The 26,540-nt window shown below is 59.7% G+C and overlaps 1 protein-coding gene across 6 annotated transcripts in view; it reads right to left on the reverse strand.

The window, feature by feature from the left end:
• The window catches only part of RGS12 (regulator of G protein signaling 12), a 91,549-nt gene extending 69,219 nt beyond the window's left edge, over positions 1 to 22,330 (reverse strand). For 3 of the 6 annotated variants that reach the window (XM_053922276.1, XM_071221318.1, XM_071221319.1), the window contains exons 1-2: positions 22,240 to 22,330; positions 3,953 to 5,929 (exon numbers count right to left, since the gene is read on the reverse strand). In XM_053922276.1, coding sequence (XP_053778251.1) covers positions 3,953 to 5,833 — 1,881 coding nt within the window. In that variant the 5' untranslated portion in view covers positions 5,834 to 5,929; positions 22,240 to 22,330. Of the gene's footprint in view, positions 1 to 3,952; positions 5,930 to 19,252; positions 20,259 to 20,963; positions 21,156 to 22,239 lie in introns of those variants that run through there. The other 3 variants (XM_053922277.2, XM_053922275.2, XM_071221320.1) reach the window with 3 other exon arrangements.
• Positions 22,331 to 26,540: the final 4,210 nt, after the last annotated feature.

Genomic DNA, 26,540 nt, shown 5'->3' on the forward strand with positions numbered 1-26,540 from the left:
GGCCCAATACCCTAAAGATATCCATTCCCCCAGACTGGTCTGAAGATTCAAATACAGCCACAATAAAAATGTCAGGCGTATTTCCGGAGAATTCACACACACTGTAAACCACCTGTGGGAGGCCAGGCTCAGGCCCAGTCAGTGTGCAGTAAGGCGGTCTGCCCCATCGGATGCAAAGGCCTTACGAAACTACAATTTACAGTCACATGTTGTGGGGGGACTGACCATGGAGGGGGGACTGAGACACGCCCCACACATACATGGGCACATGGCGCAGGGCAGAGGGATGCTCCCAGGCCCCCGAGAGGGAATCCGACATGTGGACATCCACGTGGAAAAAAACTGACTAGCCAACCACCTCATTCCATTCATAGAAATCAACTCCAAAAACCACACGAGGAGAAAGAAAGGCCCTCCCTGACCTTATGGTAGCAGTGCCCCTGCTGCCTCAGAAGCTCAAAGCCCAAGAGAGCAGGCTGACCGGCTGGACGACTTTCCAGTAAAGAACCGCTGTTCATCCAGACACAAGCGGCAAGCGAGAAACCCGCCCTGAACTGGGGAGACACACGTGCACACCCACCCTCAGCCAAGGGCTACCGCAGTCTCTGTAATTCCTGCAAGTCACGGGGAGAAATCAGCCCAGCAGAAAGACGGGCCCTCAGCAACAGGGAAGCCAAACCTTTATGCCTTAAGGGAGCGCCAACCAAGCCACTGCGAGAGGCCATTCTGCCACCACGAGGCTGCCCACAACTAAGAAGCCTGAGAACGCTGCAACTCCGGTGAGGACACAGAGACCTCTGAGCTCGGGCGCCAGGTGGGTGGGACCGTCGGAGAGACCTCGCTGTGTGTCTGCAGGTCTGCGGGGTGAGGGCGCTCTGAGCTCACTTTACTGGGACGACAATTCTCCAAGCCCAGAACCGGTAGTTAAACAATGCTGGGGCAGATGGCAGAAATCCCGGGAGAGGCCCATCCCGGGAGAGGCCCCTCCCGGGCATCCCCGTTCCAGGGCTGAGACCAGAGGACACCCACTAGGAGGGGATCGGTTCCCACTCCTCCCGGAGACACCAGCTCCTGGAGCAAAGGGAAGAGGGCAAACCCAGGGCTCCCCCCTTGGTCCCCAAGGAGAACCTGCTAGAAAGGCACAGCGCTGTGCCCCCTCAGAGGGGGAGGGGCGGCCGTGTCTGAGCGTTAAGATTCCTGTCTGCGGGCCCTCGCCTGCAGCCCAGCCCTGGCATGCGTGGGGTGACCTCTGATGTGGTTCTCGTTGTGTAGCCCAGCGTGAGGACAGGGCGTGGGGAAACCACCATGGTCGACATCAGTAAATAATGAAACCTGTCCCGCTTCAGAAACCTGGAGTCTACTGTCAACACGAATAAATACACACTAATGAAGGCCACCCCTGGCCATTTCCTGCTAGATGAACACTGCCAAGCCTGGCCAGTCCACTCGGGACAGAACCCGAGAAATTCCTCCCCCCACACACCTGCAGCCGTGAGCAGGACGCCCACCACAGCTCTGCAGTCGCTCCCGCCATGACTGTGTGCATCTGTGTGATGTTACACGGCTGAAATGGATGGACCAGAGCTACATATAAGATCACGCATAAACCGATAAAAAGATAACACGGGATTAAAAACCGAGGGCAGAAGCCAGGTTATAAAGTCATCATTACGAAGCTGCAGAAGCAGTATAACTGGTCAGCAGACTGTCGGGCACAAACACACCCACGCTCTGGCAGACACAGTGCCACTTGGCTCTGGATTGTCTCACATTTCCTGCAAGTGACACAAAACCAAGAGAGAGCAATGCTGGGGGCAGCTTTGTGTCCCCACCCCTTTGCTCGAATGTCCTCCACATCAGCGTCCGTCCTCTGGTCCAGCTTCTCTGGGGAGCCTGGCCCTGCCTTCAGGTGGTGAGGGGGGCACCAGGTGCTTCTCCGCTCTGCTCCCCTGGCACCTGGAGCAGGCTTGGTGGCACTGAGCCCCCAGAGGGAGCTCAGCACCCGCTGTCAAAAGGAACTCCATGCCGGCTCTCCAGCCCCAGGGTGGCTCAGGCCCCTGGCTCGCCCTCCACCAGGGAGTGTTTATGCTCACTGACCAGGCACTCCCAGCCGAGGCTGCTGCTGTTTCCTCCCTTCCCTGTGATTGGGTGGCAGTGATGTGGTGGTGTCCCACGTGGGCACTGTCTGCACAGGGTCGCAGGGTCGTGATCAAAGCTCTTTTCACAGGGCCTCTGGGTATTCTCTAGATATGTTTACAATCTATTTTAAAACTTCCTGTCATTGTACTAGAGAAACAACTGAGATCCTGTGTGGAAGCCGGTGCCCTCCTGGCCCCGGAGCGGGGAGCCTCCCCGGCCAGGCCTCACTGCCACACTAGGGCTCTCCCGGCAGGTGCTACCTTCTGCCCGCTGACAGCACCTCTCACTCACTTCCCTGCTCTGGGCATGTTCCCTGACCAGGACCAGCGACCTCTCGGTTCACAGGCCAGTGCTACGCGCATAGGGCCGCACCAGCCAGGGCTCACCCCTTCCCTTTCCCACGGCCTCTTCCTCTTCTCACGTCCAGGCACATCCTCTGTCCCTTCTTGGCCTGTCCTCTGCGTACCCTGACACACCCCCAGCCAGCTCTGGCCAGGCCAGGGGGGACACCAGGAGACCTACCTCCCAGCCTGTGGAAACTTCTGCGCTCCAGCTGGGGAGGCTGCGGGATGGACCGGGCCAGCAGTGCAGGGGGCCCGCACGGCAAAGTAAACCAGTCAATTTCAAGACATTATAGCAGGGACCCAATAAAACACAACCCCTTACTGCTTATTTTCAGATGAACGGGGTCCCATCCCATTACGAAAGGAACTAGAGGAGGAGGCGACATGGAGCCCTAGGTCTGCCTTAGTGTCAGCACTAATTTGCCACACAACTGTGGCAAGTTGTTGATATTTATGAGCCTTCTCAGTGAAATAAAATAAATGGGCCCAGCTGGACAGTGCCCCGCAGCCCTGCCCAGGTTCGACAGGCGGCCACAGGCACCACGAACTAGAGAACACTACCCTGTTCTCTTCCAACGCCAGAGACACAGCTACTCCATGACAAGCGCTCCATTCTTCTGTTACACGTACTAATACCAGCCAATGCCGTTCCTCTCCGCACATTTTTGTGCAGGGTGAAAAAACGCCAAAAAGGAGCCTGAGACCTCCACAGACACTCAACCGACCTCGGGCAGAGGAGCAAAGATGCCTTTTCCTACAGACGGTGCCGGAGCTGGGACGCCTGCGCGCAGAAAAGCAAGTCTGGACACAGGCTGCACACCCTCCACAGAAAGGCGACTCAGCACGGGTCACGGCTGACGTGTAAAACAAGAAACCAGGAGCATCTAGAAAACAACTGGACAAACCCAGACACCTGTGGACGTCTGGGTCCAGACAATGCGGGGTTTTCTCGGTGAGGGAAACAGCGCAAGGAGTGATACCACAAGGGAGCTGTGGCCTGGTGCAAACAGGCTCCACGCTTCAAGAATGCTCTCACCTGAGCAGGGTATGCTGCCTCGGCCACTGGGGTGAAGACGCAGGCCAGAGACACAGTGGGCTTCGAAAGGGCCGGAGGGGCAGGACCCTCTGGGCACCAGCAACAGGAAAGGGCAGGAAGGACAGGGAGATCCTCACCGGGCTGTGAGAAGTCACCGTCCCTTCCACCACCGCCTGTCCCACCAGACAACCTGTCCAGGACCCCAAGGGCAGCAGAGCCAGCGCCTGCTGGGTACGAGACCACTTGAGAGAGCCAAGAGGACTCCAGGCAAAACGGAGCGTGCAGCCCACAAGGACCCTGAGACCCCGGACGGCGGCCTCAGCCAGGGGAAGCCAGGACTGGGGACTAGGCAGCTGCTATGCTGTCCTTTCACCAGTCACCAACTAAGCCATTGAATCGAGCCCACTTCCTGAGCCCCTCCCAGCAGGCTCACCTTTTTATCCTCCTTGGTCTTTCTGACATTCCGATGGGGACCAAAAATGGTTTGCATCCCAAACGCCTTCCGGGACCAGTCCCTCTTCTGGGTGCTCAGCGGCAGCTGTGCTGAGCTGCCCTCCACCCTGTAGCGGTCCGCGGGGATCTTGCTCATGGGGGGAGGCAGCGTGCCGCAGTTGACGCTGGACCACCCGTCAGTGGAGTCCGTGTAGGACTCCTGGTCGCTGGCGTGTCCGCACTGCCACTCCTGCAAGACGTGGACTGGAAGCCACCGCTGGCCAAACCCCCCACCAGGGCCCACAGCACCTCTCTTGGGGGGAGGGACCGAACTCCGCAAGGAGGCCGCGGGGCCCTCCACATGAGAAGTGGGCCCCAAGTGCTTACTGAAGTCCCAGCACCTGTCAGCCTGTGGAATAGCCTCCAGCGGGGGCCCTGCCTCGGCCTCATGGCCAAAGGCCCCATTCCAGGGGGTGCCCCAAGGCTGGGGACCCCTCACGCCCGCCCCCTCCCAGGTGCTGCTGCTGGGGCCGTGCCTGCTGGAGCCAGCGCCCAGGTCGACCACAAGCACCCGGCTGCTTCGCTCTTCCTGGTTGAAGTTCCCAATGCCACTGTCACTGTTGCTGCTGGTGCTGGTGTTCTGGTGGGCGTCAGCATCCCCATCCACGAAAGCCCGGGCCCGCACGCCCTCGATCAGCTCGCCCATGTCCCTGTACAGCACGGAGATGAACTGGAGGACAGGCAGGGAGGACGCCGGGAACTCCAGGCAGCCGTTGGTGTCAGGATCGGCTGTGCACTCGAAGCCGAACCGCCGGGCGATGCCTTGGTGGATCTTGTGATTGAACAGGTCCGGGTCCACCATGAACACGTGGCAGGATGTCCGCAAGGCGCCCTCGTCCTCCTGCACCAGGCTACCATCGTCACTGCTCTGCATGGTCACCAGCCCGAAGAACCTCCTGTCGTCTGGGCACACGGCGCTGAAGGCCAGCTTCTCGGCGGGGTACTCGGCCAGCACGGCGGCCTTGTCGGTGCACAGCCGCACGCCGTCGTGCATGATCTGCATGGTGACCAGGGAGTGGATCTTCTGCTCGGCCCGCAAGCGCCGCAGGCAGCCGCGGATGGCCTGGAAGCTGTCGGACTCCAGGTTGCAGCTTGTAGAAGGAAGTTCGATGGAGCCTAAATAGCCAACGACCATGGCAACGTTTAAAATACTCGCATCTAACTCAAAATCTTCATGGTTCTCTAGCCCAATGCTGAAAACCGAATCATCGTTAACAGCTTTTGAAGTTTCCTCCTTGGGAGGCAGACTGGGGTGCAGGTCACTTACATTTTCATGTCCGAGGTCAAGTCGCGCAGCAGCCGACTCTGAGAGGGACCTCTGTTTCGATTTCGGGGGCTCTGAGCTGCTTGCGCGAAGATGGGGGTTTTCAAAGATCATGCTGAAAATGCCGCCCGACTGCATCTCTGCCACGACCCTCTCCGCTCTGTTTATGCCTAACGCCTTGGAGTCGAGTCGGGGCTTCCGCCAGCCCCTTCCTTCACAGAACCCCACCTCCTCATCGCTGGAGCACGGCTCCCGGGGTCCGCGGCCCTCGCCCACCACCATGCGCAGGACCCCGGAGCACTTTCCGATCAGTTTGACCACGTCCTCATGGGACGCCTTCCTCACACTGATGTCATTGATGGCGAGTATCTGGTCTCCGGTGCGCAGGCCCACCAAGTCAGCAGGGCTCCCTCTCATGACGCAGCTGAGCACGCAGGGTGCCTGGCCGGAAAGGGTGAACCCGTACCCTGCTCTTCCCCTGGCGACCTCCACACTCCTCAGGTGAGGGGGCGTCGTCCCCTGTGGCAGGCGCTCCGCTGCGTCCCCCGCTCTGTACATCTCAATGTGCTTCCAAGACCAGGAGCATAGTCCTCACTCGGGGTCCACGGCTCAGAGGGGGCTTGATGCTGCCATGGTGTTTCTGGAAATAAGGCCCTAAGGAAGAAAACCAAACAGCTCATAATTAAAGGGCCCAGCTCTCTATTGCTTACTGGTATTACCTAAACATAAAGACAATCCATGACAAAACCCGTCGCGGGAGCCTCCAGTTACCATGTAAATGCCAGAGTGGAGGAGAGGCAGTAAGTTGAAAGTCAGGCTGAGGATCTCCTTCCCAAGTAGGAAATACTCCCCAGGACGGATCCCTCCTGCGAGGCTGCCCCTAAGGACTCCCCAGAATCTGCTTCCTGGCGCTGCCCCACCTCCCAGTCTGGACGGAAAGAGAAGGGACCTGAAGACCCTCACGCTCAGGGTGGCCTGAGGTCCAGCAGCCCCTGCAGACCCGATATGTCCGAGGGACACCTGATCCAGGGGCAGAGTCAGACTAAGAAGCAGGGCTGGCACAGGCTCGGGGAGAGACAACGGATGGTCAGCCTGTATTGATCAGAGACCCCCCAGAAAAATTTTCCAGGGAAGGCATTGGCTGATGCTGTCTCATGCTCCAACCCCCCCCCCCCAATTAATTTATTTGAACAAGGTACCGTGTGGGGAAAACATCAGTCTGAAACACCTCAGTCCAAACTACAAAGGGTGCCGATACAACAGAAAACCACCAAAAGGAGCGCACGTAGTCACCGCAATCACTCTGGGGGATGGCTTCATAATCGTGAGGGCTGTTGTCATCAAAACAAGCCTGCACCGGGCCCCACAGTGGTGCAATGACGCACTAGAACGCGGGGCTGTGCACACAGCCTTCTCGCCACTGTGATCTTCGAGTGACAGGGCGCGGGGCAGAACCTGTGCAGGGAGAGGGCACATGGGCCCGGCCCAGAGGAGATGGGGCTCAGCGTCCAGAACCCTCTTCCAGAGTCACACGGGACACGCTCGGTCCCCACGCGCCGCACTGTGACAGCACGTGGGGTGTGTCCACCAGGGAGGCCCCTCAAGACTCAGAGCCAGAGCCCTCACGGGGGCCGGTCCTGCAGGCCCCTGCCTGGCTCACCCCAAACTCCAGGCCCCTGGAGGAGGGGGCGTCAGCACAGACCACGCTCCCCACACAGACAGGCAAGGCGCAGGGAGCCGCTCAGACCAGGGAGGGGCTGTGGACCCTCCCAAACACCCAGGGTCCCAGACACCAGCTGAGGGCAGGCCTGTAGTGAGAACACTCTTCTGAACAAAACCCTCTAAAGTTCACTTTAAAAAGCAATATAGGCACTGGCTGGTGTGGCTCAGTGGATTGGGCATCATCCCATAAACCAAAAGGTTGCTGGTTTAATTCCCAGTTAGGGCACATGCCTGGGTTGCAGGCCAGGTCCCCAGTATTGAGGGGTGCGAGAGGCAATGATCGATGTTTCTCTTGTACATCCATGTTTCTCTCCCTCCCTTTCTCCCTCCCTCCCTCCCCCTTTATCTAAAAATAAACATTTTTAAAAAATGAATGCAGTGATTATGTTGTAAAAATAAAAATATAATAGAAAATGTTTTTTAAAGAGTGCATCTTTAAATAATTGTTTTAAAGTTATTAGGAGGAATTCTTTTTATTTATTTATTTATTTTTAGAGAGAAGGGAAGAGAGGGAGGGAAACATCAATGTGTGGCTGCCCCTCACGTGGCCCCCACTAGGGACCTGGCCCGCAACCCAGGCCTGTGCCCCGACTGGGAACTGAACCTGCACCCCTGGTGCGCAGCCTGCACTCCGCCCACCGAGCCCCACCAGCCAGGGCTGTTAGGAGAGATTCTTGCACCTGGGATAAAGTCTGCAGTAGCAGAAGCGTGATTCCAAGTCATTCACACGCACGAGACCAGAGATGGCTGACATGGGGGTGCGCTGGCACCTGACTCCGGGCCAGCGTGCAGGAGGGTGACTCTGGTGCAGAGGACGCGCGTCCGAGTGACGCTGCGTCGTGACAGGCAAGAGTGGAGGTTGTTTCCATTCATTTCTAAATTACTGTATTATTCAATATCTAAGTGGCACTAAATTAATCACTTAAACATGATGACTGAACATTTAATAACTTAATGCTTATCATTAAAAATACACATATTAGCCCTGGCTGGTGTGGCTCAGTGGACTGAGCACTGGCCTGTGAACCAAAGGGTCACTGGTTCGATTCCCAGTCAGGGCACATGCCTGGCTTAGGGGCCAGGTCCCCAGTAGGGGGCACGTGGGAGGCAACCACACACTGACGCATCTCTCCCTCCCTTCTTCTCCCTAAAAATAAATAAATAAAATCTTAATAAAATAAAATAAAAATATACATATTAAATATAGCCAAGAAATATGTTTTAGGGTCTTCTCATTGACCCTGCTTCAGGGGTGTGGTAGGTTGACTAATGTCCCCTCACCAAATGTCAGGAACTGTGGGTGTCACCTCGCACGGCCAGTGGGATCTTGCAGCTGTACTGGGTGAAGGGCCCTGAACTCCCAGGTGGCCCTGTGGCACTGCAGGGTCCTCGTCAGGGGGAGGCAGGGGGCTAGGGTCGCAGAGAAGGCCCTGCAAGGAGGGTGGCCGAGGCAAGAACAATGAGGATGGAGATGGGGGTGGAAGTGCCCTCAGGAAGCTGAAAAGGGTAGGAAAGGGGCCCTCCCGCCATCCCCCACCGCGCTACCCCCACCGCTCCCGCCCCCCCCCCCATGAGGGAAGCAGCCTGCCAGCACCTGACTCCAGCCAGTGAGACTTGATATGGGACTCGGAGCCCCGGAACACGAGAGAGCAAATTTGTGTTGTTTTAAGCCACCGAGTTTGTAGCCATTTGTTTCAGCAGTCACGGGGACCTCGTGCAGGGCAGCCGCCCTGTTGGTGGGTGACAGCGTGTGCACAAAACCACCGACGTGAAAATGCTACAGGCTACTGAGGACAGCAGCTCCCCCAGGGCTTGCAGGGCACAGCACACCCAGCAGGCCCCTCCAGTGGCCACAGCCCCCACCCCCACAGGCCCCAGAACGGCGCTGGCAGCTCCCTCAAGCCAGGCCAGGGCCTCTTGTCTGCGCCCCTGCCCCTTCTCCCTTCAGACTAGTTTCCTCTCTGAACTTTAATACCCTCCCCAAGGCATTGGTGGTTGACCCCAAGCTCTTCCCCCGCTTCCCTGGGCAACTGGACCCACCCCAAGGCCCGGTCTCCCACGTGCTGGCTGCCCAGCCACACCTCCCCTGCCGGCTGGCGGGCACCTCAAACTCAACAGTCCAAACAAACTCTCTTCCCCCGAGTGGCTCCTCTCTCAGTGCCTGGCCGCCATCTCCGCAGACACACAGCCCGAGCTCCCAGAGGGACCCCGGAGTCCTAATCAGGACACATGGAGATTCAACAAGACTCAGCCTCAACAAATGGCCACTATGGACGCAGACAACTGTGCGCGCCGAGTGTAGAGAGGTCGCAAACAACACAGGGCCAGGGGTGAAGTCACGGGCAGCGGCCACGGCGCAGCGGCAGGGCCAGGGCATGGGAAGGTACACTATGGAAAAGCTGGGAGACTGAGAGGGTCGACCAGGGGCTGCCCAGCGGAGGAGCTCAGAGTGGAGGGGAAGAAAGCAGGCCAGTGGGTTCCATGAGAAAGTCTGTCCATCCATCACGACATCACCCGCAAAAGGCAGCCTGGGAGGGTCCCCCAAGGGTGCAGGGTATCTCTTGGGCTGCAGATCATGTGTAAAACACACAGTTCTCTTTGGAGAACCTTGAAGGAGCTGAAATTGCGGCCAGATCTTAGCACTCAGTGGGATGTTTGGCCTTCTGTGACGTAAAGAAAAAAAAGGTGGGAAAGGAGGACAGAGAGAATGACACTGAAAGAAACAGCAGAGGGACCTTGCAGCCACCAAAACAAAGGGAAGACTCCCCAGCTCTACCCCGCACCCCAGGGGACACAAGCCATGTGCTCAGGCCCCAAAGGACAGAAAACATTTTGTTTCATTACAAGTCACAAGTTATGCCGAGTCTCAGGGAGCGGTTCGCAACCAGACTGCTTTCGTATGAGCGGTTGGCCACCACAGCCCCAGGGGACACAGCTCTGGCTATGCATGGACAGGTGGGTGGGTGGTGGGTGGGTGTGTGGGTGGGTGGGTGGCTAGACAGACACTAAATTCAGTAGTAGTGATCAACGTTTGTCCAATAACAGCTGGTTGACTAGTTGGTCCAAAAGTTGATGGGCCATTTCCCAGAGCTAGAGAAAGACAAGGCCCTTTAAATTCAAAGAGCCCACCAAGTGCTCGAAAGCTGAGCAGGGAAGTGAGAAAGTTGCCCCAAACTTCCAGAGAAAAGATGAGCCTCATACAAAGGGAGAGAAGCTGGCAGCAGACACCTGAGGACAGCAGGGCCCTGAGGGCGAGGCTCTGCAGCTCCCACGTGCTTATTGATGGACAGACAGGCCAGCGGTGCGAAGGCAGCAGGCAGCAGGGGCCTGGGCTGATGTTCCGGCTGGGTCACCCCGCCGGGCCAGCAGACTGGCCGTGCCTCCCAGGTGCAGCTGGCACGCCCAGGACGTGTGAATGACCCACTGTAAACCCCTCCCTGGGACTCAACCTGGGGCGGCCCTGAAAGGGGGGATTGACCAGAGGAAGCAGCGTGTTCGGGCTCCCCATTTCAGTGTGACGGCTGACCTTGGGCAAGAGAGGGCTGAAGGGAGACGTCCTGTGGCCGAGTCTGTCCCACTGAGACCACTGTTGGGGTGAACTGGGGGTCCCTCGCCAGGAAAGAGCCTGGCTCCTGGGATGGTGTTTCCTCTTACACAGCTCCCCCAGCCAGGGCTGGCAGCCCGACAGCCCGCTGATCAGGCAAGAGGTTCAAAGTCCCACCCGCCCAGGTGCCAGGAGACTCCCCAACCCACAGAGGAGCGCAGTGCCATGGGGTGCCGTGGTCTCCTGCCGCTTGCAGGTGCCCCGAGGCTCACTGTACGTCTCAGGAAGGAAAGAGGCGCCGAGAGTGTTCGGACAACAAGGCCAGCAACTGGTGGGCAGGCACACAGCCCCACAAGCATCCATGAGCAGCGCAGTCCAGAGAGCCCCCAAGTGCAAACCCAGTTCTACTGAGGGGGTCTAAGTGACGCAGGACCTGACACCCCGGGCCAACCACTCAGGGGACCCCTCTGTGTGCCTCTTACCTGCCTCCCGTGGCAGAGCAGCTCCACCTGGGAAAACTCGCTGCGCCCGTCCCTCCCCTCACACCTCCCTGCAGCTCCTGCCAGCCTCGCCGCAGCACCCTGTGCCACCCGACTCTCCTCTGAGCAGCCCCCACCCACACAGACCCCCACGTGCCCCGGAGCCGCCTCCTCCCTGTGTCTCCACGCCTGCGCAAGGCCGAGCCCCAGCACAGCGACGTCAGGTGCCAGCTGCTGTGTGAGTGCGGGGCTGACGGAGGGAGCGGGGACCCCACAGAGCCCTCAATGAGCAGCTGGGACTCGAGACACCTGCGGGCACTGTCCCTCACCCCTCAGGGAAGAAGGCACCTCAGAGGAATCCGGCAACGCCTGATGGAGTCAACACCAATGAAACTCGCAGGAGACCCATGAAGTTTCTGAGAAAACTCTATTGGGGGAAACACTGCCAGCTTGAACACCAAGGGTCAGAGGCAGTCAGAAATGAAGAGTAGGCACTGGACCCCAATGAGCTCCCTGCAGGAAGTGGGCGGTGGTGTCTTCCATGAGAAGGGGAGACGGTCAGAGGGGTCGGGAGCCCAGAAGGGAGAGTGGGAGAGACTGTCCCAGGTCTTGAGACCTAACTGTGGAACTTCCAACACCCGCCATGCTAGACCAATGACTGCCGCACACCCTGGACCCCCCGTGCCTCCCATGTCCCCTCGTGTGGAGCAGGAGTGTCTACAGTGGTGACCCATGTCTGTCCGACGCTGCCTTTCTGGGGTGGGCAGAGGGGCTGACAGCGGCCCTCTGGGCCAGGCCTACAGACAGAGGGGAAGTGCCCTCGAAGCCCCGACCACGCCTGCCCCATACCTGGAGCAGGTTCAGGTGACTGCGCTGTCATGGGAGGCTTTGGGGACAGTGTGTTTTGTATGTGGGAAGGACATGAATCATCGGGGCCAGGCAGCCTGTGAGACAGCCCCACAACCCTACCCGTGGCAGTCCCCTGCCCGTGGGTCAAGCTGGACCTCATGCCCACGTCCACCAAACAGAACACAGCCAAAGTGTTGGGATGTCACTTCCAGGTCACAGAAAGACTGTGGCTTGTGGCTTGCTCCCCCGCTCTGAGGGATGCCAGCTGCCAGGCTGTGAGCTGCCCTGAGCAGCAAGGGACGACATCTCTGGCCAGCAGCCACACGACGGGCCTTGGAGGCGGACCCTCGCCCACCGCAGGCCTGGCCGACACCTTGGGTGAGGCCTGGGACAGGGGCCTGACGGGCCTCACCCAGGTTCCCGAGCACAGAGAGCCTGTGATAACAGACCTTGTTGCTGCACGCTGGCAATGGAAAACGAATGCACCCATGCAAGGCTCCTGCTACGAACCCGTACAGAGTAGCCCCACACGCACTTCTGGGCAGCAATGCAGGACTGCGCGTGTTTTGTGCTCCCTTGACTCCAATCTGAGCCGAGGCGACTGAGGAGATCCTGCTGCACGTACCAGGGATGCACGGGCAGCAGAACGGGGAAACCGGGTAATAACAGTGACTCCGTGAGTGATCACGGCCTCACAAGCCGCACATGATAACAACCGCACTTTACAAAGAGGGAACCCAAGGCTCAGCACCCGCCTACGACCACAGCCAGGGGAGGGGCCGCAGCAAGGCCTCGGTGCTTCCCCACCGCCCCCCCCACCCCCGAGCCTCCCACCCCCCCACCAGCACACAGGCAAACGCCTGCGTAGAAACCGGCCTCCCTCAAGTATTTCTGCTGACGAAAATTGTTAGCCTGACTCTCAGAGAGTCCACTTCCATTCTTTGTGGCTCCATCTCCCAAATCTGCTCGGCAACCTGAGTCGGGCTGCACAGCGGAGCACGACAGACAGAGTGCCCCCGGGCAGCGTTTTGTGATCTGCAGAGTTCTATGTGGGCTTTTCCTATTGCGACTTCTTGAGGTTTTACCACTTCAAGCCCCAAGAAACCGAAGGCCAAGCTGCAGGGGCGCGTGTCCAAGGCCCGACCCTCCGCCTTCCCGGTTGAGTTCACCGCTAAGCAGCCGCACAGCAATTAGGGACCGAGACTTGAATTTACACAAACAGAAAGGAGCTCTTAGAGTTAGGAAACACAGCACATATAAATAATCAGCAACGAGGCGAAGGAAGTAAGGGGGAGGAGAAATTAAAGACTGGAGAATTTAAGGATGGGTCGTCTCTTTGAGCACATCAGAAATTTGCACACACAATTATTACTCACAGTCTAATAGTGACAAGAAAATGGAGTTCCAAAAATAATAAAAAGTTAAGGAAACAGTTATGCTAATGTCCTACATGCCCCGCCTCCCAGCCTAGGCCACAGGAAGGCAGCGCCCCAGCCCTCAGGATGGAAGGCAGCAGAACGGGGTCCCTGGGTGTCTCCCTGCAGGCTCCTGGTGTCCCCGCCTACAGAGGGCCTGGCGCCAAGCAGCATCTCTAGCTCAGAACTTCTCCTTTGCCAATGTGTGGAGAAGAAAGACAAGATTTAGCAGAAAAGATACTATTTTAAATTACAAAGGTCCATTCTACTGATTCGAAACCATTAATATACAGCTGGCCCTTGAACAATGCGGGGCTCAGGGACACCAAAAACCCACTTATGACTTTTGACTGCCCCACACTTAACTACAGTCCCTCAGTAGCTCTGGGGAATGGGTTCCAGGACACCCCCACCACTCGCACAGATACCGAAACCCAAGGATGCTCGAGCCCGTGCACAAATCCGCATGGAAGTCGGCACAGTTGCCCCCCAGCCCCACCCGAGGACTCCCAGCCACAGATCAAAAGCACCGCTTTCAGCCTGCAGTTGGCTGATTCTGAGGATGCGAACCTCAGGGGCACTGCGGCCCACTGGGTACTGATTGAAAAAGTCCACGTGTAAGTGGGCCTGCCCCGTCCGAAGCCGTGCTGCCTAAGGGTCAGCTGTGCTACATGTGGATTCTAACCGTCTGTAATGTCAAGTTTACATCAAGCAAAATCCATAGGACAATTAAGAGAAACAGATGTGCAAAAGCTCTCATCTGAAATAAATAAAGACGTAAGACCTCCGATGAGAAGAAAAACACATCCTATTTACACTGGCTGGGTCCGCGCCAGGCGCTGAGGACGGTGCAGACACCTCAGCCTCAGAGGACAAAAAGCCAGGCACCCGAGTCCGTGAGGACCGTCTCCAACACCGTCCCCAACACCGTCCCCAACACCATCCCCCCGCCACACACACACACACACACACACACACACACACACACACACACACGAGCGCACACACAGCCCTGTCACTCCCTGTCACTCTCCAGTGTGCTGGGCTCCACAAAGACACTGAGGCAGGAGTGTTCCTAATCACGTCGCATCAGAACGCTCCCTACACACTAAGGAATTAAGAAAGGTCTCCATTAAAGAAGGAAGCAGCTCCGCAGAAGGCAGGCAGCCAGAGTGCTGGTGGGAGATGGCGGTGGTGATCGCAGCAAAGATAGGGTCCAGGGGACGGGGCGGGAGATAGGCTGGCGGGGCGCCGTCACCAGGGCCCCAGCACTCAGCCTCTTCTCCCTGATGCCCCCTTGCCCTCCTACACCTGTCCCCACCCTCTGGCACCTCCTCCTTACCCATGTCACCTGCTCATCCCCACGACACTTCTCCCCCAGCCTGCCCTCTGAGGCCCTCCTCACCAGGCCCCAGCCCAACCTCAACGTCCACTTCAGGCAGGTCCGTCCTCACGCCCCGTGATCTTCCCGCTCCTTCATCCACTCATTCAATGACTGCGGAGGGGCTGCTATAGTAGCACCAGGTAGGCCATTATGTAAAGGTGACTGGCCATGGCCCTGACCCCTGGGCCCCGCCCTGAGGGGCATGACAGCTCAGCAGGCCAGCATCACCACACTCGGAAGGTCCGGGGGACACACAAGCGGGCCCATGGCCCGACTCCATTTGAGAAAGCACTCTTCCCTGAGCATACCCTCCCCCTTCCTCGGCTGCCCCTTGGCTCAGCTTGGCCCCTCTTCCTCCCCGAGATGTCCACTAACCCACCCCCAGCCACCTCACACAGCGCAGGGCTGCGTGCTCTGGCCAGGCTTGCCATTCACTCACCAGCCCAGGGACATCACTGTGCAGCCTTCTGCAGCCCCGAGGCAGCGCCGCGGGCACGCCCGGCATGGACACCCCCAGCCTTTGGCACACGCACTGAGGACCCTGCGTGCCGTGGGGCACAGGCAGCGTCAGGACGAGAGACAGATCTGAGGGGCGGCCATGTGTCTACAACAGGGAAGTGGTGCCAGGCGGTCATAAGAAGCAGGGAGGACTAGCAGCTGGGGCTCCCTTTCAGGGGCCGGGACACACGAGGCCACGGTCGTGAACTCCGGAATCCTAATTGTGCAGAAGCACCGCACAGACCAGAAGCTCAGACAGGGCCAGGAGCCCCACCTGGCTCCCCCCCAGCTCTCCCCAACCAGGACGGAGCCCCAGGGGCTCAAATAGCAGGGCTGACCAACCCCTCAGCCCCGAGCTCTGGGCGCCAGCCTGGCATTGACTGAGTTTCGGGAAAAGTAAACAGGAGCAGCCAGGCTACCAGCTTTCGGGACCCATAGCCAACGGAAGGGCGGGCAGCTATTTCTGATTCCAGAAGCAAATTCTGGTTCAAAAATCTTGAAACGCTGAAGGTTAAGCCGTATCAGTTTTCCCTTCCCGTTATTGACGTTCCCTTTTTCTCTCTACTTAACATTTCTGCCTGTGGTTTTTAAACCCGGACGAAACAGGACCATAAACAGAGTTGCTGAATTTACCGAGTTCAAATGCAGGACACCTAAATTTGAATTTCAGATGAAAGATGTATAACTTTTTACTGTATGTCCCAAACATTGCACAGCATTGCGTTACCTGGCAACCCTGTGACGGGACAGGCGAGGCTGCGTGTCCTGCCCGGCCCTGCATGGTGGTGCTCCTGGCCCTGACCCAGCATCCCAGGCTCCTCCCAGCCACAGCCTGGCTGGTCCCATTATCCCACCTGGACGGCCAGCCCCCACCCCGTCCCCAGCCCTCACAGCCGCTTCCCTGGGCCAAGCTGCCAGTGGCAAGCCAAGGACAGGAGGGGGCAGGCCAAGCCCTGTGTCTACCTGCCCTGCCTCACCATCCCCCCCACCTCACCCCCAAATGCCCAGGAGAGACAGGCTTCCTACCTGATCCCCCATAACATACAAACGGGGTCTCACCCTACGTGATTCCCAGCACAAAAGCAACGTGTGCTGGCCTGTCCTCCATCTGCCTTCACTGGGGCTGCAGGGAACTGCTCTGCTCTCACGCCTCTCAATCACCCACAGGGAGGCAGAAACCTGCGCCCGCACGACGTCCTGGGCGCGTGGCGAGCCCCAGGCCTGCACACCAGGCGGCGGGGAGCAGATCCTTTTAAAGCAAGGGAGGAAGGGTGGCCAGGAGGCCCTGCTCCCCCTCTTGACCCCACATGGCTCCTCCCGTCCAAACGGGTATAATGGGCCGAATAGTGGCCCCAAAGACATCAGATCCTAGTCCCCAGAACCTGGAAATGTGACCTTATTCGGAAAAGGTCTCTGCAGAGGGCCTCAGAGGTTCTGAGATGGGGAGGTGATCCTGGATTATCCAGGTGGGCCTAAATGTAACCCAAGTGTCCAGAAGGAGGCAGAGGGCAGATCAGACACAGGGGAGAGGCCACGGAGGACAGGGCAGAGGTGGAGTGGTAAGGCCACAAGCCCAGGACTGCCGGCAGCCACAGGAGCTGGAAGAGGTGGAGAGGATCCTCCCCCAGGGCCTCCAGAACTGTGAGTGATTAAATCCCTACTGTGTGTGGTGCTTTGTTCCCACAGCCCCAGAAAACTAAACCAAGGGGTGGGCCCAGAGAACCCTCCTCCCCCCGGGGCCCCACTGCCCCACCCTGGCAGTGAGGAAGCTGACTGGCTGCTAAATGCTTAACTCCACGAACTGTCCTTTTGGGCAGGACTCCAGGCAACGAGGGGCTCCGGTGAATGGGGCGGTCTGGGCACCCCACTCTGCCCAAGTGTCCCCCTGGGAAATGTGCCCTGGGCTCGGCTCTGCGGGCCTGCGCTCAGGAGGAGTCATGGAGCCCAGAGCCTGGCACAGAGCAGGGGCTCGAGACAGACGTGCCACACGAAGGCCTGAGCTGCCCACCTGGGCACAAACCCACGGGTGGCAACAGCACTGCAGGCCTAGACACAGCACCAGCGCAGACAGTCACTGAGGACACCCAGTGTGTCAGACACAGTCCCCACCACTGTACCTGGGTCTGAGGACTCTGCCAGAGAAGATGCCTACGTAAGGGCTCCTGGTGGCTTAACTGGGCTTAAATTTTAAAAAAAGAAAGAGCCTAGCAGTCACTTCCACCCAGGGGGCTCCCACCCAAACTAGAATCCTATGTCAGCCAATAGGGCTGAGGCTTTCTCCATCCAGGCAGAGCTGCATAGCTCCATCCAATCGGTGTAGCTCTATTCTGACCAATCAGTACAGTGCCTTGTGGACCAATCAAACTTCAAGGATTCGGAGCCCTAGTTTGCATGAGGACAGACCACTCAATCAGGGACAAGAGATGGAGACTTCTGTCTGTAAGGCAGCTCACCTCTGGCGGGAGGGCAGACTTTCCCTTTCTACTGAGGACTGTGTTTCCCTGGTGTCACTGGAGCAGAGAGGAGCAGGGACAGGGGACAGGGGACAGGGAACTGGCACAGAGCAGACCAGAGCAGGGCAGTCTGGCTGCAGAGGGGCCTGGCCCCAGGGCTGCCTCACAGCTGCGCTGCATCACACGGGAGCTGCTTTGTGCTACATGAAGTTTTCTTCACTGCACCCCAAACTGGGGATTCTTCTTGGTATTGGCACCAACAGCTGCCGTACCCTAGTCAACCCTCGCCACAGCCTTGTGATTAGCCGTTTTCAGACAGACGCTGCAGCACAAGGGCGCGGTAGAGAACACGGTGCCGAAAGGCGACGACCCACGCCTCGCCTCTCAGCCCTCAGACGGGCCGGGGCCTAGTCTGCGCGCACCAAGCCCGAGAGCGCCGGCCTCTCGGAGGTCAGAGAGCAGCCACTCCCGGTCCTTGCCCCTAAGTGGTCCACGTCAGAGGAAAACAACGGAGACTGCGCAACAGCCTCCACTGCCAGCAGGCGCAGCCCACTCCTTCACAGATGAAGACGGGCCCCTGCGCAGGCTAACACTGACAAGGGCCAGCGCTGGGCTTGACCGCACCCAGGACTCGTCAGGGAAAGGCTCTCTTTAGGCTAGCGTGGCGCACTCCCCGACCACCTGGTTCTCCAGGTGAGAAGCAAGTCAGCCCCAAAGATCACTGCCGGCTAGTAATCCACAGGCTGCTCATCAGGGTCTCTCGCTGCAGCGAGAGCCTCATGCGCTCTCCTCGGCTGCTCAAATCCCAACCAGGTAAAAAATATAAAGACCAACTGTGTGCAGGCACTGGAGAGCTACGAAGAGCAGGCAGGGACTGGGAGTCACCCCTGAGAGAGGAGGGGTGGGACGGTGAGAGGCGTGTTTGCACAGGAGGCTGGAGCGCAGGCGGAAAGCTGCAGCCCCCCCAGCTCTGAGTGGGAGAATGGAGCTTGGTCACGGCTGGGTGCCTGGGAAGAAGGGACGTCTCAACCCCTCAGAAATGCGGTAGCCGGAGTCCCGAAATCTACTCATAAGCCAAGCCCAGTCCTTGGCCAGTCCCTGAACTCTCGGTGCACAAGGAGAGTCCAAGAAGCAGAAGGAGGCTGCTGACCGGCCAAGTGTACCAAGTGGAGATTACAGTAGAGATTTCAGTTTGAGCCCAGACACAGAAACTTCCAGAACAAACATCAACACTCTGCACAAAAAAGAATTCACTGCAATGGACCATCCACGATGCCCAGTTCACAAATATTACTCCATGTTCACAGACACACGAAGATGGGACCCCCAGCACAGAGAAACGGGAATCAACAGAAATGGACCCGAGATAAATCGGGGGTTGAAACAAGCAAATAAGAACATTAAAGCAGTTAATCTAGTGTGATCAAGGAGTTAACAGGAAATATGGCCACAGTTACAGATGGTATTTCTCAGTAGACAAACAGAAGCCATAAAAAAGCAGGTGGAAATTCTGGAAACGTGTATCCAATTCTGACTATAGTTTTCATCAGACAGCCAAAGGAGCCAGTGGCCACCAACTCCCCCAAATAAAGAGCAAGTGATCTACCAGACTGAACCCCCAAGCCAGGCTTACCTGCTTTCCTGGGACGTCTTTCCCAGGACGGCTCCAGCGTCCCCCTCCAGGGCAGAGCCCTTCCACACAGAAGCGCAGCAGCCCCTGGGACGGAGGCTGCGCAACTGACCAGGAGGGTGTATGGGACGGCAGCTCCTCAGCACAGGACGGGAAGGACCACAGGTCCTTCAGAACTAATGTCAGGAGCACTGCGGCAGGCTAAAGGGTGGTCCCCAAAGATGTCAGGTCCTGGCCCATGGAGCTGTGACTGTCACTTTATAGGGAACAGGGACTCTGCAGGTGTGACTACCTTTAGGATCCTAACATGGGAGAGGATCCGTGGGCCATGAGCGAAGTCACAAGTGTCCTTATGGGAGGGAAGTGGGCGGGGCAGGGAGTGGAGTGGAAGGCAGGGGGCTACCATGGAAGCAGGGACAGGCGGGCACTGGGGTGCGAGGCCGCGGGCCAAGGACTGAGGACAGCCGCCAGAAGCTGAAAAGGGGCAGGAGCTGACTCTCCCTGGACCCCCCTGAGGCTCCAGCGGGGTTTCAGCCCAGTGAGGCCCATTTCGGACTCCCGGCCTCCACAACCGTGCAGGAACACGTTTCTGTCCTCTCGGCTGGAAGTTGGTGGTGACCTGTGTCAGCAGCCACAGGAAAGTCACGTGGTGCTAATTAGACAGTAAAGTGCACGCGAGAACGCCGCCCAGTTCAAAGAGAACGAAAAGGCTCTGGCTCGCTGGCTGCTCTGGGGGTCCCGCGCGGCACAGCCGTCATAACTAACGTGTTCTCCTCCATCCTGACTCTCGCGCGGCCCCTTCAGACAAAGATGTAAGTCAAAAGACAGTGCAATCAGACACGCACACGCCGTCACTTCTGCCGCGGGGGCGCCGGCTGTGGGCGCAGCGCCCAGCTTCCTCTCAGCATTCCTTCGCGGCCTCTGTCCTGAAACTGGAGCCGCCCCACCTCCCGAAGGAGTCTCGGTCCCCGCCTGGGACGGGGCCACGTCCTTGGCCCTCACCAGCCCTCTGCCTGGCTGCCGCCCCCTGCCGCTCAGACACCCTCCTTCTGACAAGGGGAAGAGGAGGCCTGCCCTCGACCCTGGGCCCTTGAACTGCCAGCCCCTCCTGCGCGCCCCGCAGGTTGGCCCAGTGCCTCCCTCCTCACCGCCAGCCCCCAGCACTGCCACCCTGAGCCCTCTGGCCACTGGCCCCTGCGCGCTCCCGCCCTCTCCACGGCCCAAGTCCACAGCCTTTCCTGAGGCCTTCTCTCTGCAGACCGCCCCGCGACCTCCGGCCACTGTGGCCCTCCTCGGCCCACCCAGCGGTGTCCCTCTTCACTAGTCACCAGTGCCTGGGGGGGGGCGCTCAGCGGTGGGCCACCCCCTCCGAGGAGCGTCCCTGTGGCCGAGGTCCTATGCCGAGCACGCCGTGCCCATTACCTTCAATCACAAAGCCCGGAGCAGGGCAAGGAGGCATTTTTATCAAACTCCACACGGTGACGACTATGTTTCTGAAGCAAAGCTCTCTCCCACTCGTCGCCCTCTCGCCACTGCCCGTTCTGAGCCTCAGACCCCTTGTGAAGTCTGTGGGACTCATCCCAGCGTCACCCAGCCTCCCCAGACCCCACCCCACGCCTCCCTGTGCAGCCCCCGACCACCCCGGGGGGCTGCCTGGGCTGCAGTCCTCCTCCCCGGGAGCGGGAAGCCCACGCCCCCTCCATGCAGACCTCACCGTCCCTGTCCTGCAGGCCCTGTGCCTGGCCAGTGCCCGATGTTACCGCAGGCTGTGACCGCACAGGTTCCAGTACCGCACCGCACTCCAGGCAGATGCACCACGACCTGCCCATTGCCAGCCCCACCCCCCCAATGAGGAAACAGCACACCCGGCTGTCACCTGCCAGGCCAGGCGCTCCACACCCCACAACTCTGGGGCCGCTGTCCGCACCCCACAACTCTGGGGACACTCTGTCCGCACCCCACAACTCTGGGGACCACTGTCCGCACCCCACAACTCTGGGGACACTCTGTCCGCACCCCACAACGCTGGGGCCACTGTCCGCACCCCACAACGCTGGGGACACTCTGTCCGCACCCCACAACTCTGGGGACACTCTGTCCGCACCCCACAACTCTGGGGCCGCTGTCCGCACCCCACAACTCTGGGGACACTCTGTCCGCACCCCACAACTCTGGGGCTGCTGTCCGCACCCCACAACTCTGGGGACACTCTGTCCGCACCCCACAACTCTGGGGACACTCTGTCCGCACCCCACAACTCTGGGGCCGCTGTCCGCACCCCACAACTCTGGGGACACTCTGTCCGCACCCCACAACTCTGGGGACACTCTGTCCGCACCCCACAACTCTGGGGCCGCTGTCCGCACCCCACAACTCTGGGGCCGCGCTGTTCGCACCCCATAACTCTGGGGCCGCTGTCCGCACCCCACAACTCTGGGGCCGCTGTCCGCACCCCACAACTCTGGGGACGCTGTTCACACCCCACAACTCTGGGCCGCCCTGTCCACCCCCGACGGCCCCCGAAGCGCAGCAGAGCTGGGACCAGAGGCAGTGAGCGCTGAGTTGGGTCTCTGGAGATGCCTCCGCCCAAACAATGCGGCGCCTGTTAGGTCCGACAGGAAACCGGGACCCCGCAGGCAGCGAGCGGGGCGCTGGGCGCGGTGGGCGGGGTCGCGTCCCGAACACCGCCCCGCCCGACCCTGGCCCCCGCCGTCCAGTGCCGTCCAGGACCGCGCCGGCCTCGCAGCAACCAAGACGCGGGCCCAGGACAAGTCCCCAGACTTGGGCCGGGAACAAAAGGAGGGTGGCCCGCGGCCGTGTTCGAGCGTGGGTCTCCGAGGAGCCGGCGGCCCTGAGCGACAGAACCCGACCGGCCGCCCCTGCTGCTCTCCGCCGCGCTGGGCGGGGCCGGGCCGCGGAGGGCGCGAGCACGCGCCCCGAGAAGAAAGAAAGTGGAGGCGGGGTGGCCCTGCCCCCGGCCTGCAACCTACCGGCCACTCGCTCCGCCGGCCGCGTCCGCGCCTCCCGCGCGCCCAACGGTTGCCTCAGCCGCCGCCCGGAGCAAGGGGCGGGGCCGGGCAGGGGCGGGGCCCGGGCCTGGGGGTCGGCGGGTTGGGGCAGAGGGGGCGTGGTCGGGTTTGGGCGTGGCCTCCGATGAGACGGGGCGTGGCGTCCACGGGCGTGGGCGTGTCTCAGGAGGAGGCTGCTGAACACAGACTCTGAGTGGGTCGGAGCCTCTAGGGGGCGGGGAAACTGGACGCGCGGCGAGGCCGCTAGGGGCGGGGCATCCAGAGAACCAAAGTGGAAAGGAGCGGGGGCGGGGCCTTGAGATGTGAAGGGGGGTCCTGAGGGGGCGGATCTGGAGTGGCGGGGCCTACCGGGCCTGGGGCGGGACTTCCGCTGCCGGAGGTGTGGCCGCGGATCCCTGTATCCCCGGGAAGTCCTGAGCTCCCGGCCTGGGTCCCCTCACGGCCACCACCCCGTCCCCTCCAGGGCCCCGGCCGGTCCTGCCCCGCCCCCTCTTCCAATTGTTTTCCGCTGACTTTCATGCTTTTCCAGATCGCATTCCAGGGAAATCGTTTTATTTTTAAAAGAGGGCGGCCAGCCTCCTGCAGATGGGACAGGCCGGCCGGCGGAGCCCAGCACGACCCCTGGAGAGCCCGAGGGCCTCCCAGCGCCCGACAGCCACCTCTGCCCCCAAGACCTGCCTGGGTTAGCTCTCCGCTTCTCGTTGTCTTCTTCCTCCGTAGTTACCATTTATTTGGAAATTCCGCACAGTGGCCTGCCAGAGTACTTTCAGGAAACCGGCCACTGGGAATTTGCCGTAAAATCTAAGTGTGGGCGAAAAGCAAGTCCAGGACTCCTGGCTAGTTGGGTCTTAGCGGCTTCCAGCTATACAGCCAGGACCCCAACCCCGCTGGAGCATCCTGGACTGTGAAGCCATAACACTCCAGCCCCGCCACGGACTGGAGCAATCAGAACCAAGTTATGCTTCATAGGCCTTCCAGTGCTCCCAAAATGACAGCTACCTGGAATGTTGTCAGTATGCACCTTCCCCCTGTATTTCAAATAAAATACCTCGACGGGAACTGGCATTGGTAGATAAGCGCTTCTCAGAGGACAGGAAATGGTGACTCTGAGGCTCAGGGGCCATTGTCTCTACAACAGCGCTGCCATGGACTGAAGGTTATGACCCCCCCCAAACATTGCAGCCTGACCTCTGGTATGATGGTGTGAGAGGTGAGGCCTCTGGGGGTAACTAGGTCATGAGGGTGGAGCCCCCCTGAATGGGATTACTGCCCTTATAAGAGACCGTAAAGAGCACCCTTGTCCCTTCAGCCATGTGAGGTGACAGTGAGAAGTCAGCAGTCTGTGAACCAGGAAATGGGTTCTCAGACCCCAGATCCGCTGGCGACATCCAGCCTCCAGAACTCAGAGGAAGGAGTTTCTGTTTCTCAGCGCCCCACCCCACCCTGTTTGGTACTTTTGTTATAGCAGCAGGAGAAACCGAGACAAGCACCCACGCCCACCCTCACTGTGCCAGGTGCAGGGGCTGGGGGGGGGGCGGTCACATACCACATCACACGCCTGCCTCCCACTTCCTGGAATTCTGTCCTCTCCAGCCTTGTCCCGGCCACCTCCGTAGCTGGGGACTGCGTTCTCACCCCTTCTAGTTTCCAGGGTGCTGAGTCCTCTGCGCCTTCCTCTTCCCCGCATCTCCCTCACTCCTGCCCTCTTTCCCCTTTAAACTCCTCATTGCTGCCTGTCCACGCTCCACACTGTGCGTCCTGGGGACTTGGTGAAGCCCCTCTCCTGTCTTCTTCCTCTTCTGAGTGTGTCACCTGCTTTGTTTGACCTCAAGTGTACCGCCTTCTCTCGCCCTCTCGCCTCACTCCCTCCCTCCCCGGGCCCTCTCAGCTCTTTGTCAGGAGGTCCGTGGCCAACACTGCAGGTCCCAGGAGGGAACGCATGGCAGTCTCAGATGAGGAAACCTGAGAGGGCTCCAGGGAAGCCCAGTTCCGCAGGGAACCCAGTGCTGCGCGGAGCAGGACAGAAACAGTGGGGAGGGGACCGACCGGCACCTGCTCCAGGGCTGACAGAGTAGGAGCAGCCCCGAGCTAGGGCACCAGGAGAGGCAAGGTAGAGAGAGGGCCAGGGGAAGAGAGAGGGAACGCACGTACTTCTTTGCTGTCTACTACCTCTGTCACATGGATGTCACCAGGTCAGCTTCCCCAGTCCCTGCTCCACCTGCAGGACATCTGCAAAGAGCCCACACCGCTGTGGCTGACCCCTGCTTACCACTGCCCTGCCCCTCGCATCTCCAGCCATTCTCCCAGCACCCTGCTTTAGCCTGAGGCCACCACACCTTCTTGCCCACCACAGCCAGCCACTGGCCACCAGTTCCTCCCTCACGGGCCACCCTGAAGCCAAGGTTTGGTGCCAAGAGCACCCCTCATGCTGGGTGCCCCACCCCCCTCAGAGGCAGGTGCAGTTACAGGTGGCGTTGGGGCTCGAACAGGGTCCTACAGCAGCGAGGGAGATGGGATTTGACTGCCAAAGCCTGACACAGCTCCATGGCTCCCCTTTCTCCCCTGCCCTGAACCACCACCCAGAAGGGCCTCCTGGCCAGCGCCAGCCCCTCCCCCGGCACCCCCCAGCTGAGCATCTGGCTCAGAACGCCCTAGGACCCTCCTGTCTGCCCAGAGAAATCTGACTGTCTGATTCCCAAGGTCCGGGCTCCAGGCTCCCTCAGTACCAGCTGGAAGGGAGGCCGCAGCTGAGCGCTCACACAACCAGCTGGCCCAGCCCGCCTGAGGGCTGAGGTGCTGTCCCCCTCCCCTGAGTGGGTGCCGTTCTGCTCCCTGCCTCTGGCAGGCCTGCTGAAAAGCACCTGCTCCCACACCTGCCAGCTATCTCCTCTCCTGGCAGGGCTCAGCTCAGGTGTCATGTACCACACCCCGCTGCCAGGCGGCAAGGAGCCGCTCCCATGCATCCACCAGACCAGCAGGCACACCTGTCACAGTCCTGCCACTCTGTCAGGAGGTCAAGGTCACATCCGTCTCAAGCCACTCCCCCCCAGCCTAGAGCTCCTGGACAGGAAGGAGCTGACCACCAGACCCTTCTGGGCTCTCACCTGTGCCAGGCTGGAGGACACCCAGCCTGTGTCCTCCCAGCCAGTGGAGGACATGTCCAGTATTCCAAGGACTCCCAGTGGACCAGCCTAGCAGGTGCGGTGGCCCACAGGCGGCCAACTGGCAGAGAAGCTGTGGGGTCGCTCGGGAAGGGTTTGGGAACCACGCCTAGGAGACCCGGCAGATTTGTGTTTCTGGAAGAGCCCTTGGCTGTGTGGAGGGATGGACAACAGAGGGGCCAGTGGGAGTGACTGGGGAGCAGGGACGGTGACCGGCCTCACAGAGGGGCAGTGCCCTGGGGAAGTAGTCACGTGGACTTGAGAGGCTGGAGTCGGTGGTGTGGGCAGGGGGTTGGTAGAGGCCCTGAGACAGGACTGGAGAAAGGCAAGGTCCCCAGAGGGCTGGGATAGCTGGGGGCCCCACTCAGGCCCAGCTCCCACCCCACCCCCACCCCCAGTATTCTGGCTCCAAGCTCCCCTCACAAGGCCTCTGCAGGGATGCGAGACCCCTACCCAAATATCCGCCCAACGGTCGGCCACAGCCCTGTGCTCTGGACTCATTAGGACCAGCAAACGGATGAAATAAGTCGAGCGAAGCGTAATGAAGCAGAAAGCTTGCAAGCAATTAAACAGAGTACTTTGTTACTAAATAGAACTCAGGTTAGCTAGGAAGCTGGTCACCAAGTATAACCGGTATCAACCAAGTAGACCATATTGCTACTGAACAGAACACACACACCCTCACCCTGCCAGCCCCCTTGTCCCTACAGTGGGACTTCCCCTTCCCCGAGGCCCTGAGAAAGAGCAGGAGGGGTGGCCGGTGGCAGGGGGCAGGGAGAGCCAGCCCATAGGCAGGGGAGTTCACAGAGTAGGAAAGGGAGCCCGGGGGCACGAAGGTGGCCCTCATGTGTGGCCTCACTTGTCAGAGCCCCGAACACCCAGTGACGGTGTTGCTCCTGCTAAGAAGGTCCCTGTTGGGAGGGAAACGGGTCTGGAAGGTTGCCGCACAGCAGGCCCCTGGTCAAGGCCACGTCCTGCAGAGGGAAGCTCCCAGCTCTGGGCACGGGTCCCCGGGGCAGGGCGAGCACCAACAGCCACCTCCAATTAGGTGCCTACTGGGAGCCGGGCAGCACACCGGGTGCTTTGCCCACACTGACCTTT

Source organism: Desmodus rotundus, chromosome 4 (assembly GCF_022682495.2).
Source record: "Desmodus rotundus isolate HL8 chromosome 4, HLdesRot8A.1, whole genome shotgun sequence".
Lineage (NCBI taxonomy): Eukaryota > Metazoa > Chordata > Mammalia > Chiroptera > Phyllostomidae > Desmodus > Desmodus rotundus.